Source organism: Belonocnema kinseyi, chromosome 7, assembly GCF_010883055.1.
Source record: "Belonocnema kinseyi isolate 2016_QV_RU_SX_M_011 chromosome 7, B_treatae_v1, whole genome shotgun sequence".
In the NCBI taxonomy this organism is placed as follows: Eukaryota; Metazoa; Arthropoda; class Insecta; order Hymenoptera; family Cynipidae; genus Belonocnema; species Belonocnema kinseyi.
In genome coordinates this window covers 102100280-102118001 of record NC_046663.1, presented here as the reverse complement: position 1 = coordinate 102118001, position 17722 = coordinate 102100280, and the positions used below count along the sequence as shown (strand labels likewise).

Below are 17722 nucleotides of genomic sequence, written 5' to 3'. Positions count from 1 at the left end.
CGAACACCATAGTTTTTGTTTTATTTGCGTTAATTTTTAAGCCCATGCTCTTCATGCTTGCATTTAGTTTATTCAACATTCTTTGTAGGTCTTCGATAGACATTATGTTTTGCAATATAATGCAATAAATATTAGTCTCAAATTTGAGTAGATTTGATATATTTGAAATATTCTTATCATACCTTCACAACCAGTAAACGACATACGTATCGCTCAGTGAACGGCACCCAACAGAAGAATGTTTTTAGGGTATAATGCGCATTTTTGATTGATGTCCGTGTTGCTATGATTGCTTTCCTTATTTCTATGCAATCGCCTTTCAAGAGTCTTTAATGTTCAATATCTTTTTAATTGATTTTGGATTTCCGAACCTCAAAAATCAATCAACGACACCCCCGAATGAATATGACAAATTTCGTGCAGCAGCCCTGTGCATCTGAAAACAAAATAGCGATCCCTTAGTGTCCTAAGTTGGTTAGTTCCTAATATCTGCAGCGCGGCGCTAGTTGCCCCATTACTCCCTGTTTTTACATTGTAACCAATGGGAGTAGACCACTTTATTTTTATTTTTAATAGATAAAATGTTATTTTCGTTAAAAAAATATTGAAATAAAAAGAATGTTACTTATTTTATATTTCAAAATAATATTCCAAACAATGTATATAAATGCTAATGGAAAATATGAATTAAAACTTCACCCAATAAACTTGGTAAAGTGGAAATTTAGATTTTAATTTGAATAAAAAGTTAAATATAATCCTTTTTGTATCTGAAAACACAGTAAATAATATTTATATTAATAAGATACGTAAATAGTTTTGTGAAAAAAGTTTTAATAGTATACAAGTTCAAACTTAATATTTGAGGGTTTAGCGAGTACTTACGCTATTTAATATAATGAGAAAAATGTAATTGAAATTGAATTACAGTTTAATTCAGCAACATATAACATAAAAATATGTAAAGAAAATGAAAAATAGTTTATTCAATAATTCCAATTGTTGCAAAAGAAACTATTTTTTCAGAGGAACAAATATAAATTATAATTTTATAAAACGTCTAAGATGGAAATATAATCAATGTTTTAACATTTTTGTTTTAAATACTTAAAAGGATATATTGATGAAAGAGAGCAATTAAAGAAATTTATTTTATTTTTCACTGATTATTAAATAAAATGTTTTCAAATGTAAATTAAGTTAAATTCAATAAGAAATACATTATATATATTTTATATTCATAAGCGAGAGTATTCACGTGGTAAGTTTAAACTTAGCACTATTCAAATTTTTATCCAGGATTTTTTTACATTCCATTAATAATATTGTTAATTTGTTTTCGAGACTAAACTTTTAGAATCATATTTTACTTTTCATTCAAATTCATATCTAAGATATATTACACTTTGCCAGGATTATTGTGCGACCATATAAATCATATTTTGTTTTTAGTTTTCATAAAAAATGATTGGAAAAGTATTTTGAAATGTTAAATGAGTAACATTTTTTTAATTTCAAGAATTTTTTCGCATGGCAATGACATTTTTTTAACTAAAAAATTTAAAAAGTGATTTAGTCCCATTGCTTTCTATGTAAAAACAGGGAGTGATGGGACAACTAGCGCCGCGCTGGAGATATTAGGAACTAATCAACTTAGGACAGTTGCGGGGTCAAGTTATAATCTGAAATATGGAGAGATGCACAGGGCTGTCGTAAACTGATGAAATAAACATAACCACACAATATCGAAGGTATTCCTTTTCGCCAAAAACTTAGTCTTTTCTTTAAAAAAAAACCCATAATTATACAAAATGATGTTCCTTATTATCAAAAGTCGGTGTACCCATAATACCCATGTTATCATAGGGTAATACCCATGTTTACCCTATGATAATAATAATTTTGAATTACATATTTTAACATTGAAAACAGTTTATTAGGTATTTTCAACTTGAACCATCAGCTAACTTCATTTTGTTAAAAGCTGAGTGGAAAACAGTGGATCATATGAATGAAACAAAACTTTTTTCTGTAATATCTTTGGAATTAATCATCATCATTATCATTTTATTATTTTATTAAATAGTTAATAAAAAATCAAAACTGTTTTTTAAATACACTTATATAGGAAAAATTAGCTTTTACGTAGATATTAGTAAAATAGGGCAAAAATGAACTGAATCCCATATATTTGGTCGATTGTTTTCCCCCTCAGCAATCTACGACTGTTGATTGCAGTGAAAATACCTAATACAGTTCATATCGAAAGTTTAAATTTGTTTAACTTTCGATTTAAAACAGTTCAATTGTTAACGTTGAAGTCTGCGAATTAGATCATTTTAAACAAAGTTAGAAGACCTACAATGAAAAATTTCTAAACTTAAAGAAGAATTACGCATTGTAAACAAAATGATTTCATAATTGAAGAATTTTATGGAGTTAAAATGATTGAATAGATTTTTATTCTAAAAATTTGTAAAATTCCCAACCAGAAATCTAATTGACTGTCGTTTCTTAGTTTTTACCGGCGTCAAAAATTTCCTGTGATTTTCAGATTCAGCACGGCTACTGTGTGTTCTAAAATTGTTGTTTTAGGCGGAAAATTCAAAATTTAAAAAGATAAAAAAAATTAGTTTTTGTAATAAATTGGTTTCATGTTTTTTTTTTCGTAAACATCAAAGTATTTATTTATTCTAAAAAATCATTAATTACTTGTTTTGAGTGATTATTAATTTATATCGCGAATATTTCATATTAAAAATGTTCCTCATAAGTTCAAGCATCAATCATTTAATTTTGATAATAAAACAAATTACATTTTTGTCGCTAAAATTAGGGTAAAATATATAATACCAGGTTAAAATATTTTTGACCACTCGTTCAGAAATATTGCACAAAATTCAAAAATAATACAATTTTCTCAGGCTTATTTTCCGTCGAATATAATCAATTTTTGCACAAAACTGTGCTTATTTTTCCATTGATTCTGTCAAGATTTAAACTTAGGACAAAGAAGTTGGAACAATTTTGAATTTTAAAATCGTTTATAAATCCATTGTTCAATTATCTGTAAAAACTGAATTAAAAAAAACATTGAATTGGAATTTTTAAATCGGACTTCTGTAGCAACAACCCTAAATTAAAGTCCAACATAATGTATAAACTAATTTTTTTATTATTTTCAGACCCTGTTGCTTCGCTTTCTACCATATGTTAGTGTGACTGAATATAAAAATCAACTAGGTGAGCTATGGACAGGGCTATTGCGTGGATTGGCCATTATCGGTCGCAGAGATTCCCACTTATTGGTAAACTTTTACACGGAATTTCGGCGATGGATTCATATCGTAACAGATTTCTCGATTCTGCTTCAACTAGCGAAGACTTTTAAGGAATCTGCCAGTCAGCCGACGAAAACCAATAGCTTAGCATTTGCGCTAACAAATAAGGTTTGTCATCCATCTTATTTGAATCTAAATATTTCAAGCAAATTTTGAAAATAAGAGTTTAATGTGCACTGTTTATTTAATTTACCAATATTTATTTTTTATTGTGCTGCATCTAGTCCCAACAAATTGGGAGAGTTGGAAAAGAGGATAGACTAGTTCTCCCGAAAATTCGGGACGACTAGCCAAGCTTATAAAAAATATTGGACTAATCCCGAATTTCGGGACGAAACACTGTTTTTATTATAGGAGGTTATATATCCACTGTAAATTACCTTCAAAATTTATAAGATAAGATTCAGTAATTTAGCTGAATATACGTTTTCTTTATTACTCAGTATTTTGTTTTAATATTACGTTCTTTGATGAAAACAATATTAAAATCGTAACAGCATCTACTGTTAAAAATGTCAGAATTGAGAAAAATAAACATTTCCGTGGTTCATTTATTTTAATTTGTTAATGTTTCAATTAAAATAGGTATTAAACCTTTAAATAAATTGGGCGATGTAAATTGGTGTTAGGGTTATGGCCAGATGAAATAATATTCAAAGGAAGGTCTTGTAGTTTTTGTCTACTAGCCGTAGTTTATGTTTATTGTGGTGTTATTAAAACATGTTTCGTCCGTCGACGCCGGACCTCATCAGTTTTTAAGAATTAAAAAACCCGTCATAAGAAAAGAGATAGGACGTAGATTCAACAGTAGTCATATACATAGATTTTTGGAGATTTCTAAGATAATTTGTAATATTTGAAACGCATCGATTCGTAAATTACTGAGTTTTTCATAAGAAGAATGTTATTTGAAACAGTTCTCTCCATGGTCGACGGATTGTTTATTTTTATATAAGTAAGTTTGTGGGCGAACACTAATAGACACTTCCGAGACCATGAAGATACTATTAGGTGATGCTTAAAAATGATTATTTAAAGTTTAACAGTTTGAGGGATTAAAATTAAATAATAAGATATTTTCAAGTCTAGACAAATTCACTGATTTCATGTTTGAACTGTTAGAAGCATTCATAAGATAAAAATTTTGTATTTAAAGGCTTTCTTGTTTAATAATTAAAAAATATTGGGCAATCGTCAATATGAAAGCATTATCATGAAATACTTAGATTGGAGACATCGAAATTCATGATTTTAAAATTAAAGTTTTTATATCTAACTAAATTTAAATGTGAGACATTGAAAATTATAACATTTTAAATGTTACTCGCTACAACTTTTGTAAATTTAAGATCCCAAATTTCTAAATTTTAACAATTTTATACTGAAAATCTGTCTTTTTCAAAAGCAAGTGAAGCAGAATGAGTAATTAAAACTGATAACCATCAAAAGCTGTAGATTTAAAATTTAAAAGCATTAAGATTGAAAAATTATTATTTAGAAGTATCATACTTTAGCATTGAAATCAATTAAACAATGCTAATTTTACAATTTTATGCTTGCGATCTCAAATGTTTTCTTGAAATTGAACAATGAAACATGTTCAGAATTTCAAAATGCAACGATTGACGTATAATTTTCATTTGTTTGTAGTTGCACAATAATTTCAAATTGGAGCGATTAAAAATTTTAATTCGGCAGCCTTGGATATTGGAAATGTTTTTATTTCAGGCAAATAAAATTGAAAATTGTTTTTCAATTCGAATACGAAACATCTCAAAGCATTCAAAATTAAAGTACTTCATGTTATTGTGTTTAGGATTGAACAATTAAAAATTTTAAGTTTTCGAAGTGGAAGCATTGAAATTAAAAAACATTTTCAATCCTCAACAAATTTGAGAATTATCAAGTTAAAGTAAAACAAATTTCAATTTTTTTTTGCATTTAAAGTTGAGTGTTTTGTATATATGAATTTGAATATTTCTTCTCTAAATCTGAATACATAATTGAAGTAGTTAATAAATCAAATACATTTTCAGTCAAGTTTTAATACTTCTTAGTTAAATTTTAGTAGTGCTCATTTATTAGCAAATTATTTAGTAAATAATTAAATCACGAAATAAATGTACCGGCTACAGTTTTCGAAAGTGCTCAATGCGATATTGTAAATGTCCAAAATTGTATAGTTGCAAATTTTAATCATACAAAATTATAGTTTCAGATTGAAAGTTTCAGTTTGTAATAAAATGTTGAATACAATTATTTTAGTATTTCGTAATTTAAGAATCAGAATTTAATCTAATTCAAGTTAATAAATTTAACCTATTTCGGATTTCCTCCGAAATTTCGATTTCGGAGTCATTGCGAGTGACAACTGGTTAAAGTCTAAAAATGAGTTTTTACAGGAGAAAAAAGTGGAAAGGAAAGGAGCTTTTTCCGCCAGGTTTCATCTCCAGGCGAAAAAACGATACTTTCCGCACACTTTACATACATGAAAATTTGTATTTTTGGTGCCTTTTGAACAAACAAAAAACAACATTTTCTGTCATAGGATTCAAAAAGAGAAATTCTGAGCAAATTATAGAAGCTAGTGTTCCTGAAGTATATTTTCAATATTTGCAAACATAAAAAATGTTTTGAAGCTAGAGGGTGGGTGCAAATGAACTTTACCTAGTTGTTATTCTCAAGTATTGTAATATGATTTTCTTTAATGTTTTGTTGTATAATAAAAATGCAAAGCGTTTGCTTGTCGATAGGTAGAGCCTATATATGAGAGCCTATACCTAGAGCCTAGAGTAATTGAAGGGCCGAATCGTATAAGGGCGTATAGAATTTTCTCGTGCGAAATCATAGTCCTCTGGAGGCTTCAAAACAAATTTTGGATTTAAAATTTTTAAAGGACATATCTGGACGTAAAATTTTATTGTGCATCCTTTTTCCTTTAGATAAAAAGTTGTAACTTTTTTAGTTTTCGAAATAAAACCAAAAAACTGACTGTTTTGAAAAGCTTGATTTTAATCCGTTTTTCACTTCAACTCGTGTTCAGTGCTTCAGTTTTTGAAATTTTTTAATGAAAATTTCAAGGAATGTGGTTTAAGATGTCCTTCGATTGACAATATGATAGGAATTCAAAACCGTTGTTTTCCAAAATTATTATTAATCTTTTTCTGATGTTCGGCGCGAATCGAACACTTGTAACTTCCAGCGTTTCGTTTAGCTTGGGAATTTTGAGCAGGCAAATAGCTCCATGGCGTCCAGCCGCACGGCCCTAAGTGTCTCGCCAATGTATGGCTTATAAATTTGATAAAACCTAAATCTGTTATTGAATAAAAATATAACAAATTAAGTTTACTGAGTATAAATCCATTTTATTAAATTTTCGATGTATTTTAAAATAAAGTATACAGTTTATTCTTCATCAGAAGAAAAAAGCGAGTCGTCTTCGGTCTTATTGCTCGTTATCGAGGCAATGTATTTATTAAAAAACGCTTGTCCTTTTGGTGTGCGGTATTTCAATAAACTCTTCACGTCTTTCATTTTTTCTTCAGTTATTTCAGCGATTGGAGGGGGATTTCTTTCTAACTCCGCGACTTTTTCGTTCGTTTCAGTTTTAAAGATGGAGACATTCGTTTCTGTGTAATTCTAAAAAATGTCAACATTTCCGTTTGGCAGATAGTGAACTGCATAAGCTTTACTTATCTTCATACCTTTAGGATGCGATACAGTTTTTTAAAAGGATTTTTCATAATCCTTCAAAATGTTATCACCATACTGTACCATAGTGAACGGAGGATCTCAAGAGTTTCTTATTAATTTAATGTACTCTTCTACAGTTTCTATGCATTCTAGCTTCTTCTTTTTCTGCGAATGCATTCCAAAATTACGGTCGCATTGACAATATGAATGACCCCGAACTGGAAAGACATGCCAGATGTAGACAACCAATTACATGGAAAGTGTAACAAGATATGCAAATACTGTATAATTCTTATTTTATCCACAACATGCATCAGAAAAAAGAACAATCTTTTTGTGATAATAAGTATCAGATTCTTGTTGTATTGCGTGATGGAGAAAACTGCATACAGTATTTGCCCCTTTTTTTACATTTCCTTCTAACATAGGATACGTATAGCTCTGTTCGGAACCATAAACATGTGCGTTAAACAAATAAAGCCACAACAATCGTTTGTAAAACTGTTCATGACCGGAATTTTGGATAACGCAAGATTCTGAGCATAATCAAATTCGCAGCAGAGAACCCCTTCCTCGGACATCAGCTTATTTCTCAAAATTCTATATTCTTGTACCTCTTGTTTGTGAATTGCGATTTAAGGGGATTCCACGTTTTTCAAATCATTTTCGTAACATGTATTGCACACGTCAGTACGTGGTAATCTGAAAGTAAGATTCACGTTTCGATTAAAGTATTTTGCGCATGTGGACTCATCTATTAAACCTTTCTCATCGAGATCTTGTGTTACACTTATGCAGTAGTCACAAAACTTGTTATACAATTTTGTTAAATTTAATTCTGGATTCGTAAAATAATTTAATTCAGTGCATTCTCGCGAATAATGAGATTTTTATGCGGCATGGTTAAACAATGTTCCTGAATTAATTCTTTCACTTGATCAGTTAGTTTTATTTTACGTTTTCATGTATCCCCCTACAATCGACTAAACTTTCATCATTTAACATTTTCCCCTGTACTACTCGCAATCTTTTCTCCAACAAATTTAAACAACTCATTACACATTTTTTACATACGACGATTACACTTTCATCAGTAGCAAATAAAAAAGTTCAGATTACTAATCTTGAAACCTTCTGAGCATTAACTTTTTTTGGATCATTGAACTTCATCAAAGTACTAAGAAGAATGGATTGCTTATGGCAATCTCCCAATTCCCAAAATTTGGAATGCAAATTCTCTTTTGCAGATATTGCAATACTTCCGTAGCATTTTCTTTTGCAGCAAGATTGCAAGGGAGTGAAAAGTTTCTTTGGCATAAATAGCTTTTCGGGATTTTTTTATCTTGAAATGTATTCTTCTCCCTGCAAGTAAATTTCAAACTTACAAATTTTATCTTCCATTTTTTTAAACTTTATTGAACAAAAAACAATTTCTTTGAAATATTCATCATTTTAAAATGAAAAACGATCAATAATTTTGTATATAATTTTCCTAGTGTATAATTTAATACATTCTATAAAATGACTGTCTGAAAAATGGAATCAATGAAAAATATTAATATAATATCACAAAAATTTATCTCGTGCAAAATCGATGAAATACCAATTTTATTTACTGTTCATTTAAAATTGGGACTTGATAGAACCGTAAAACATTCATTGTTTAAATCGACAGATTATGAAAAGGTATACCGTGTTCTTAGAAGTTTTGCGTACATTTTCCGCCCATGTACTCTCGTCTCTTTTTCGTTTTCTACCTCGAATTGCCAGTGGTATATTTTCCATTTTAAAATAACAATAGAAAATTTGTGACTAGATTGATTATTAATAAATACAAGAGATATTCAACTTTATTAAGCTTAAAATTTAATTTAATGTGCACTGTCCAGAGCATAATTAAGGACTAACTGATCTGTTTTCTTTTTGAAATAGATTTAGACAAAGTGTAAGAAAATTTGTGCATAGGTTTTTTTTCAAAATGCATGTTCAAGGTCGCTTACGAGTTAAGCCGAATGTCCGTGTAAACATTAAGTGTACATTAAAGTATCCTACATTTAAATCTAATGAAACCGGAAAAATACATTCAAAATAAATAAAATTCATGAATATTTTGTTAACTTATTTTTGTTTAACTGTTATTCACTAAAAAAATTTCATAATATATTATAAGCGAAAACTCTCTAGCGAGAGAACATGGCACAGCGGAGTGGATAGTAAGCGCGAAAACTCCAGCGCTGACGTTCACTAAAATCATAACTACTCCTAAACTATTAAATATTTTGATCTGAAACTTGCCAAAAAACTTCATTATACCCTTCTCCTAATTTTTGTCGTGAGAAGTATTTGTCTGCTCAAAATTCCCTCGCTAAACGAAACGCTTGAAGTTACAAGTGTTCGATTCGCTCCGAGCATCAGAAAAAAATTAATAATAATTTTTGAAAAAACGGTTTTGAATTCCTATCATATTGTCAATCGAAGGACATCTTGAAGCACATTCCCTGAAATTTTCATTAAAAAATTGCAAAAACTGAAGCACTGAGCCTGAGTTGAATTGAAAAACGGATTAAAATCAAGCTTTTCAAAAAAGTCAGTTTTTTGGCTTTATTTCGAAAACTATTGTCTAAAGGAAAAAAGATGCACATCAAATTTTACGTCCAGGTATGTCCTTCAAAAATTTTAAATCCAAAATTTGTTTTGAAGCCTCCAGGGGACTATGATTTCACACGAGAAAATGCTATACGTTCTTATACGATCCGGCCCCTCAATTGAAACTGCAAAAAAAAAACGATTTTCGAGAACAACACTAGACTTCAAAACAATTTATAACGTGTTTTTTTTTTTTTTTTAATTTTTCATATACTGCGTTTCAGTTTAGGGAACGTCAGTCTTATCACCGAGAGAATTTCTCATGTAGCAAATAATCAATTTGTATGAAAAATATATGAAACTTTCAAATAGGTTGTATTAAATTTGAACAATAGTTATGTCCACAGACTTAGTACTTGCTGTGCGAGAAATTCTCTCTATGAAACATTAAAAACTAGGGTCTCTTGGTGCACTTCTATCTTCATTGCTTATCTGGAAAAATGATTAAATAAATATTTAATTTCAGTTTGGTGTCTCGGTTATCGCTTCGCTCGTGGAACAGGCAGAAGCTTTGTTCCCTTCTGACGATTCTTCCATTGAACAATGGTCCAATTTCGTCGTAACAGTTGTAAATTTGATCGGTGTTACTTCTACCGCTGTTGTACCTTGCGAACCAATTGCTGTCAATACCCTAAACCTACACCTAAATCGTATTCGGAATCTGGAAATCGAGAGGTACAAAGCGTTGGAGCTTTTGTCGACTGACGCGAATACTTCACGATAGTGACCTATGTTTATCTTAATCGCTATTAAAGTAAGTAAATATAAGAGTCTGAAAATGTGAATTTACCGGACTTTCAAGTGTCCTTGATATCTTCGACGAGTAGCTGTAACATAATGCCACAACAAAAAAACAAGTCGGATATCAAAATTTTGCACAGTTGTTTCAAATTCGATAAACAAGGAGTAAGACAACATTTGTTAAATCCGCGAAGCATTTATCCACATCTCGTGCGAGTGGAATTTTTGTTGGTTCTACTATTTCACAACTGAGCAGGTGCTTTAGTGTCCTCGTTGCAATTAAAGCAAAGGATATGTTAATATAATTCCTAGGCATTGTTGTTTTCTATACATATTTTCCAAGTCTTTTGAGTTTCAGTACGTTCACAACTTTATTTCATAAAAAAGAGAAAAACCAGATTTTGTTTTATTCAGCATTGTACTTTAATTATTTGCACTTGTCTAACCTGGTTTGCAAAGTGTACATAGGTAAACTTGTATATAACTAATTATTATACATTCAATTTGTCTGTAGGAATTACATATTGATTGACAGATTTAAAAATACAGAATTATGCAGAAATGTGAGCATATACAAAAAATCAGGTGTATTGTTTGAAAATCTCACAAATGATTTCGCGACTTTGCTATAATTGCAACGGAATCCTGATGTTTCATGGATATCGCTTTTGTAAGAAAATACTGTCATGTAATATTTTTAAAAAACGAGAAATATCACCTACTCTTGCAATATTACCATGTTTCTCGAAACTTTATGCGCTGTTAATGGCCTTTTTATAAGATCGATGATATGAGTCTTTTTTTTCACTTATCCGTTAATACTTTATTACTGTATGTACGTGTAGCTTGTACATAGTTACCAATATGCGAATGAATGATTATGTTTGTAATTTGCCGCGAAAGAGCATAGAATGTTCTTTTTCGCACTGGGGACATGTAACATAAGATTTTCCGAAGAACCATACAAAAGACTTAACAAAAAGTACAGATTACGCAGTCTGATATTGGTAATTGACTTTTTTTACGAATCATTATTTTTATTCTATTCATATTATTATTGTATGATAACTCTCATTTACAATGGGAATTTTGTCTGATTTGATTTCAAGAATTGCTTTTGTTTCCTTTCTTTTGAATTGCCAAGGAGCAGTACAGTAGATCTTAAGATAACAGGAGGATAGTTTTTGCATGTTTTTAGGGTATAACGATTCTTACAACATGAGTTTAATGTCTACGATTAAGAATTTTTTAAATTAGATAACTATTTGAATTCCTCATATTGCAAGTTTCAATTGGCTCGATGGGTTACGACATATTCTTCTTACAATGTAACCGGGCCTTTAAGAGAAGGTATTTAAGACTCGAAAAAAGGCCTTAGACGCCACCACGTAGTCTATATTCTTTGAATTTGTATTAAACTAGTCGCAATATTTCATTGAAACTTGCACTAAGTGGTGAAATAGATTAACTAATGGCGATGCTTTAACTTAAAGTTTTAAAATGTCGTCAAATTCAAGATTTAAGTTTATCGCACGCCTTGACTCGACCTATTTATCAATATGTTTCAAAAATAGGCAGTTACTTGTAGATTTAACGTCAAGAGATTATTAATTCTGAGTCACGCGAACCATCGACTCAATTTTTGAATAGAAATATTTGCATCGAGAGGCAAAAATACGCAGAGCGGCCGAACCTGGAATTTTTTCTGGTATTTAAAAATATTGCTCAAAAAGAACTGTCTCATATTTCACACGTTTTAGTTAATTACTTACTTAAATCAAAATTACATTCGCCGTTAAAGTAAATTTCGCATTGAGAGATCGCATGTGTATAACTTTTGGAATTTAATGTTCTATATACTGGGGCATAATTGTTTCAGAAGCGGTTATTTATAACTTGATCAGTATCTGCGTGTGTGCTAATTGACGAAAATAGATAATAAATATACGAGAAAGAAATTGTTTTTTATAAAGGAAAGCAAAGGAAAAATTTCACTGTACCCTTATACGACCGTGCAGCGTCATTGTCTAAAAGTTACCCAAATTGTTAGATTGGGAAATGTTGCGTTTACATTTAGAGATATATTTTTGTAGTTGTACTAAGTTTTTCTTTTTCATCAAACTGTAACGGACACAATACAAACATAACTTTAACGATTGGTATTATACGTTGTGTAACTTTCATTACTTTGTTGTATTTTCAACATTTATCGGATATATTAAAAGAAGGAAAGAAAAGATTTATGCTACCATTGTACATTAATGATGCTGCAGAAAGAAATAAGTATAGTTATTCTCTGTGTACAGAAGTCACCTAATTTGAAATCAAAGTCAGAAATAAATGTTTTGCATCCAACTAAGTGCTTTTTTGCTTTTAAAACAGCAAAAGCTAAATTTAAAAAACTCGTACTAAATTGGATTATATTATTATTATTATTATTATTATTATTATTATTATTATTATTATATATTATATTGAAATTGTGTGTGTTATACAAAAAAATGCAGACAAAGAAACAAACAAAACAGAAAAGTTAAGAGGTAAGGTAAAAGTACACAAATTGTTAAGTGGAAAAAGTACAGTTTTTAATGCATTGATATTTTTACATGTTTTAAAATTCAGTTTTATTGAAAAAAAGCAATTTTTGAAAAACTAAGAAATCTTAGAGATACATACTTCGTTCTTAAAATTTACCACCAAATCTTGCACATTTTAGACAAAATGCACATTAAAATTTTAAATATGCTTTTAAATTTTTCAGCAAATTTCTTTTTTAAATTTAATATACGATATTAACTGCAGAATTTGAGAATATTTTACTTTACTTATCTTTATGAAGATTTTATTAAATTAAAAACTATTTACCAGTAACTACAGTCAGAAAAAATCCACTTATTCACTCTAATTAAATATCTAATTACTTCCAATTTACTTTCAAATTTGGTACATTTTGGGAAAAAGTGGTATAATCTTTTAAATTTTGTACTCAGATAAAAGTATATTATTCTTTTAAATATACGTTTCAGATTTTGTGATAAAGTTTTTGCAAAAACTAAAAACTAATTTTAGAGAAAAAATTTTAAGCGGTACCGACAAATTTTTTCTTATCAGATGGCATCAGACCGGAAAACTATTTTTTTCGGATTTTTATCAGATTTTTATCTGAGATACCTAATGAGAGATCGGAGAACATAAATGATCAGAGAAAAGTTGTATATTAAAAAAAAAGAAAGAAAGAAAATAGTTTTTATGTTCAGTACATTTATACTTTACAAATTATATTTTTCGAAAAAATAGCCGATCAATATTTATGCATACACATTTTCGCAAAAACCACCCACCAAAAGACATTTTAAAGGGGTAGCGGTGAGAGCTTAACTGATAATGTAACCAGTCATATGGATGCCTTCCCAGCAAACATGGTTACAGATCAGATCTGTAACTGTTCTAGAACACAAAAGAACGTGTTCTAGAACAGGTTAGTAACAGGTGTAGAACATGCGAGTAACTGTCATCCCCCATACGCTAGAACAATTCTGTAACAGTTGTAGAACACTGTGACAACCGATCTGTAAAATTTCTAGAACAATTCTAGAACTCAATTACAAATGTATAACAAATCTTTAACAGATCTAGAACGTTGTGACAACCGATCTGTAGCAATTCTAGAACTTTGGTACGCTGCATTGTAAAAAATCTAGGACAATTCTATAACAGTTCTAGAACTGCGTTATTTATATAATATGGAACAGTGTTATGTACCCCTCACAGCCATAGGATATCCCGAGATATTCGATTTGATCCCATTTATGTCCCGGTTTATTCCAGGAATAACCAATCGTAATATCCTGCGAGGCGGAAATTTGTATATCCCCATGAATATATTTTGATCCGGGATAGCGCGTACGCAGTCCCGACTAACAAAAGTTGTACGTCCGAGATATCCACGTTCGAGATATTCGCAAGGGTCAGGCTCGACCATAGTGTTAGCGAACTAATCTTTGTTCCTAATTTGCTCTAGAACACACTTGTAACAGGTTTCTATAACTTCGTTATAACACTGTTACGGCACAGTTCTAAAATAAACTTGAAACAAATATTATAAAGCGTCTGTGATCAGTTTGTTCTAGAACAATTCCATAGCAACTGTTACAGAACAGTGCTGTCACATAGTTCGAGAACGAGTTCTTTCTAGAACAGTTCTATCACTATCTTGTAACAACTGTTATAGAACACAGTTCCTTTTTTGATCTGGACCAGTTACAGAACGTGTTTGCTGGGTTCCCGCCTCCCACGATACATTGGAAACCGTTAATGGTGTGACTTAAATTATCTATGACATCAGTCATGAGGATACCTCTTCCGCCCCCACAAGATATTGGAAAGTGTTAGCGCGGTGTCACATAAACTATTTCTGTGACCAACCACAGAGATGCTTTCCAGAAATATTGAAAAGAGCGGTGTGACCTATACTATTTCTGTGACCAATCGCAGATGTGGCTTCTGCCTCTTACGAGATATTGAAAAGAGGTAGCGATGTGACCTTAACTATTTCTGGGACCAGTGACAGAGGTGCCTTACCCCCCCCCCCCTTCCGCGACTTTGGAAAACGTAGCGGTGTGACTTCAATTATTATTTATGTCACCATAATCACAGAAGTAGCAATTCGTTATTCCTGTAAACCATTAACGTATTAACTCTTTTTTAAGTTTAAAAAATGTTTTTTGAAAAACCGATAAAAATTTGTTCCGGTAAATGCAGCGTCTTTGTTTAAACGAACGCTTTACGCTTTTTAAAAAACATCCGTTCAAATTTAATACACGATATAAACTAGAATTTCAGAATTAGTTAATAAATTTAAAAATACACTAGAGCTTCTATATAAGAGGGACGGATTTATTAGTTCCTTATAGAACTGCTGGCCCACATAGCTTCTTAGGGGAGCACGGCGAGAGTGGTTGTCACTGTCGTCTCGGAAGGGCTGCAGTGCGCGAGTACTCGTTCGAGTACATTAGGCATTCTAATTGGAAACGATTTAGAAGCAAGGCCAGTGCGAGGCTACCCTCGAAACTTTTTTTATATTGGAGCTCTTTTGTAACTTTAGTGAGAAAAAATCATATTATTTACGCTGATTAAATTTTTAATTAAAACTGAAAGTAGATGTCAAAAAAAAAAAAAAAATGCAAACAGAAACTGTGCGGCTATTTTTATGTGAAGAAAAGGAATCGAATCAAGGGATATCATTTGAATAGGAATTGATCCTGCTAACAAGCGTGTTGAATTCAGAAAAATTAAGAATTTGTATTCCCATGAATACGCAATTTTTCCTCCGTCTAATAACCTCCCAACATCCTATTCCTCTCAATCGACTCAGTAAAATTTAACGAAAGCATTTATTTAACCTATTTTTTATTATTAAATCTTTTTATAACTTATAAATTCGAAACATATTCAAATTTATATTTATTTATATTTTAATAATTTATTTAAACGTCTTAAAAAATGCAACAAGGAAATCTGTGTAAATTTAAATCATTTTAAGTCTAGAGAGGCAGAGTTGAATTCGTGAGAATTAAAAATTTCAGAATTTACATTCCGCATGAAGGAATTAAAAAGAACTTATTACACATATTTTGTGAACTTATTAGAAGGAATTAAATAAAATCAAAATATGTCCATTTCTGAGGAATAAAAAATATCTTTGTGAGGGGCGTTACCGGTACATTATTGTGGCATTTTAGACAGATGGAAAAATCGCGCATTCAAAATAATAGAATAATCTTCACTTTTGCGCTGAAATCTGAAAATATTAATTTTTCTCTATTCTACACTTGTTGCCGGGATAAATGCCGATTCAAGCAAATCTTGCTGTAATATTTTTTAGTTTTTGTTTTAATCAGAACGACATTTACTAGCTGAGTTGTTTGAAATATGAGAAACTTATTCTAAATCTGTGATGGCTATATGGTGACTGATTGAAATGATTAAATTTATGAGACCGATTAAAATTTCACAAGGTATTCGCATGCTAATTCTCCGATTCAAATGATCATGTATATTTTCAATTCAATTAATTTTTTGTTCTCTATGAAGGAAATCCTAGATGATTGCACTTTAAAAGCCAAATATTAATAGTAAATTCATAGAACCAGTAGAAAAAAAATGTTTTTAAATATCTTTTACAAAAAATGATTTTTTACGAAAAGTGTGAACAAAATCCATGCTTGACCCTCGATATGCGACCATCTTGCTAGTAAACGTCACACAGTGAAATTACTCCTTACCTGCTTGTTACGGACTTAACAGAAGTTACGGCAAAGTTACGGTGATCTCAGTTGCGTCGAAAGGGTGCCTGATTGGTGACTTCTTCTGGAGAAAGTCTTTAAAATTCACCGCCGTAGATCCAATCCTAAACGTTGTTTACAGTTGGAATGTCAAGTGGCATATCGTGTCTGAAAATTAACGGGCTTTTTCAAGCAAGTTGTACGCGGCTTTACAACGAGGTTACGCGATGTTTTGTATTGTGACGATTTTTCTCAGAGATAATGAAACATGTGAAATAACGCCGTGCCTTGGTAGTTAAAATGTGTTTTATACGTGAATCTTGATAGTGATCAAACAATATTTTATAGGAAAATTAATCAAATAGCTTCAAAAAGTGTGTGTTCATTTTTTGTGGACTCACCAATAACGATTTACAATTTGTGGTTTGCCCTTTAATTTTCGAGATAAGTGTTTCCAGTGGACCTTTTGCTAGCAAATCCTTATCCTCTGGAATAATCATAACACCTGTGTTTGACCCATGCGTTTGTGATTCATGTCTGCTGTTCACAACTACAATACGCAACATTTTTGACCCGAGGTAAAGACAATTGTTTATTATTTACGTTTGCTGGTATTTTTCATCATAATTTCATTGGGAAAACACTTATTTCATGTGAATTGAAGCATTTGTAATTTAGAGTACTTAATTTTCTTTTTGCATGTTCAATCAAGAGAGTCCTAGTGGCTATATTATTTGTTTAGTTCTTTAGGTTCTTCATTTGAGATAAAAGGCATTTAAGAAACGAAAATATAGGTTTCTAGTTATACAGGGCTTGCTAAACTGTTCACAGAAAAGGTTAAAAGTTTAGGTTACAATGCTATACAAAAATGAGACTATACAAATCTTTCGGTGTTGTGACTTTTCAAGTAACCCTTTTCAGATAACAAAGTTATATTCCTTAGATTGCTGAGATTAACATTTAAAGTATGAAAAGTTCAAATTTGAAAGCTTTCAAATAATAATTTTTAAACTATTT

At 30.6% G+C, this 17722-nt stretch overlaps 2 protein-coding genes and 1 further gene across 4 annotated transcripts in view; 2 read left to right on the top strand and 1 right to left on the bottom strand.

Moving 5' to 3' along the window:
• LOC117176002 (protein PAT1 homolog 1) overlaps nucleotides 1-12776 on the top strand; it is a 24140-nt gene extending 11364 nt beyond the window's left edge. For 2 of the 3 annotated variants that reach the window (XM_033365944.1, XM_033365942.1), the window contains exons 8-9: nucleotides 3186-3449; nucleotides 10147-12776. In XM_033365944.1, coding sequence (XP_033221835.1) covers nucleotides 3186-3449; nucleotides 10147-10404 — 522 coding nt within the window. In that variant the 3' untranslated portion in view covers nucleotides 10405-12776. The remainder of the gene's footprint in view (nucleotides 1-3185; nucleotides 3450-10146) is intronic. The other variant, XM_033365943.1, reaches the window with a different exon arrangement.
• Nucleotides 12777-14312: 1536 nt separating this feature from the next.
• Nucleotides 14313-14466, bottom strand: LOC117177585.
• Nucleotides 14467-16809: 2343 nt separating this feature from the next.
• LOC117177520 (protein diaphanous) overlaps nucleotides 16810-17722 on the top strand; it is an 86732-nt gene continuing 85819 nt past the window's right edge. The window contains exon 1 of the mRNA XM_033368284.1: nucleotides 16810-17283. The gene's annotated coding sequence lies outside the window, so the exon portion shown is untranslated. The remainder of the gene's footprint in view (nucleotides 17284-17722) is intronic.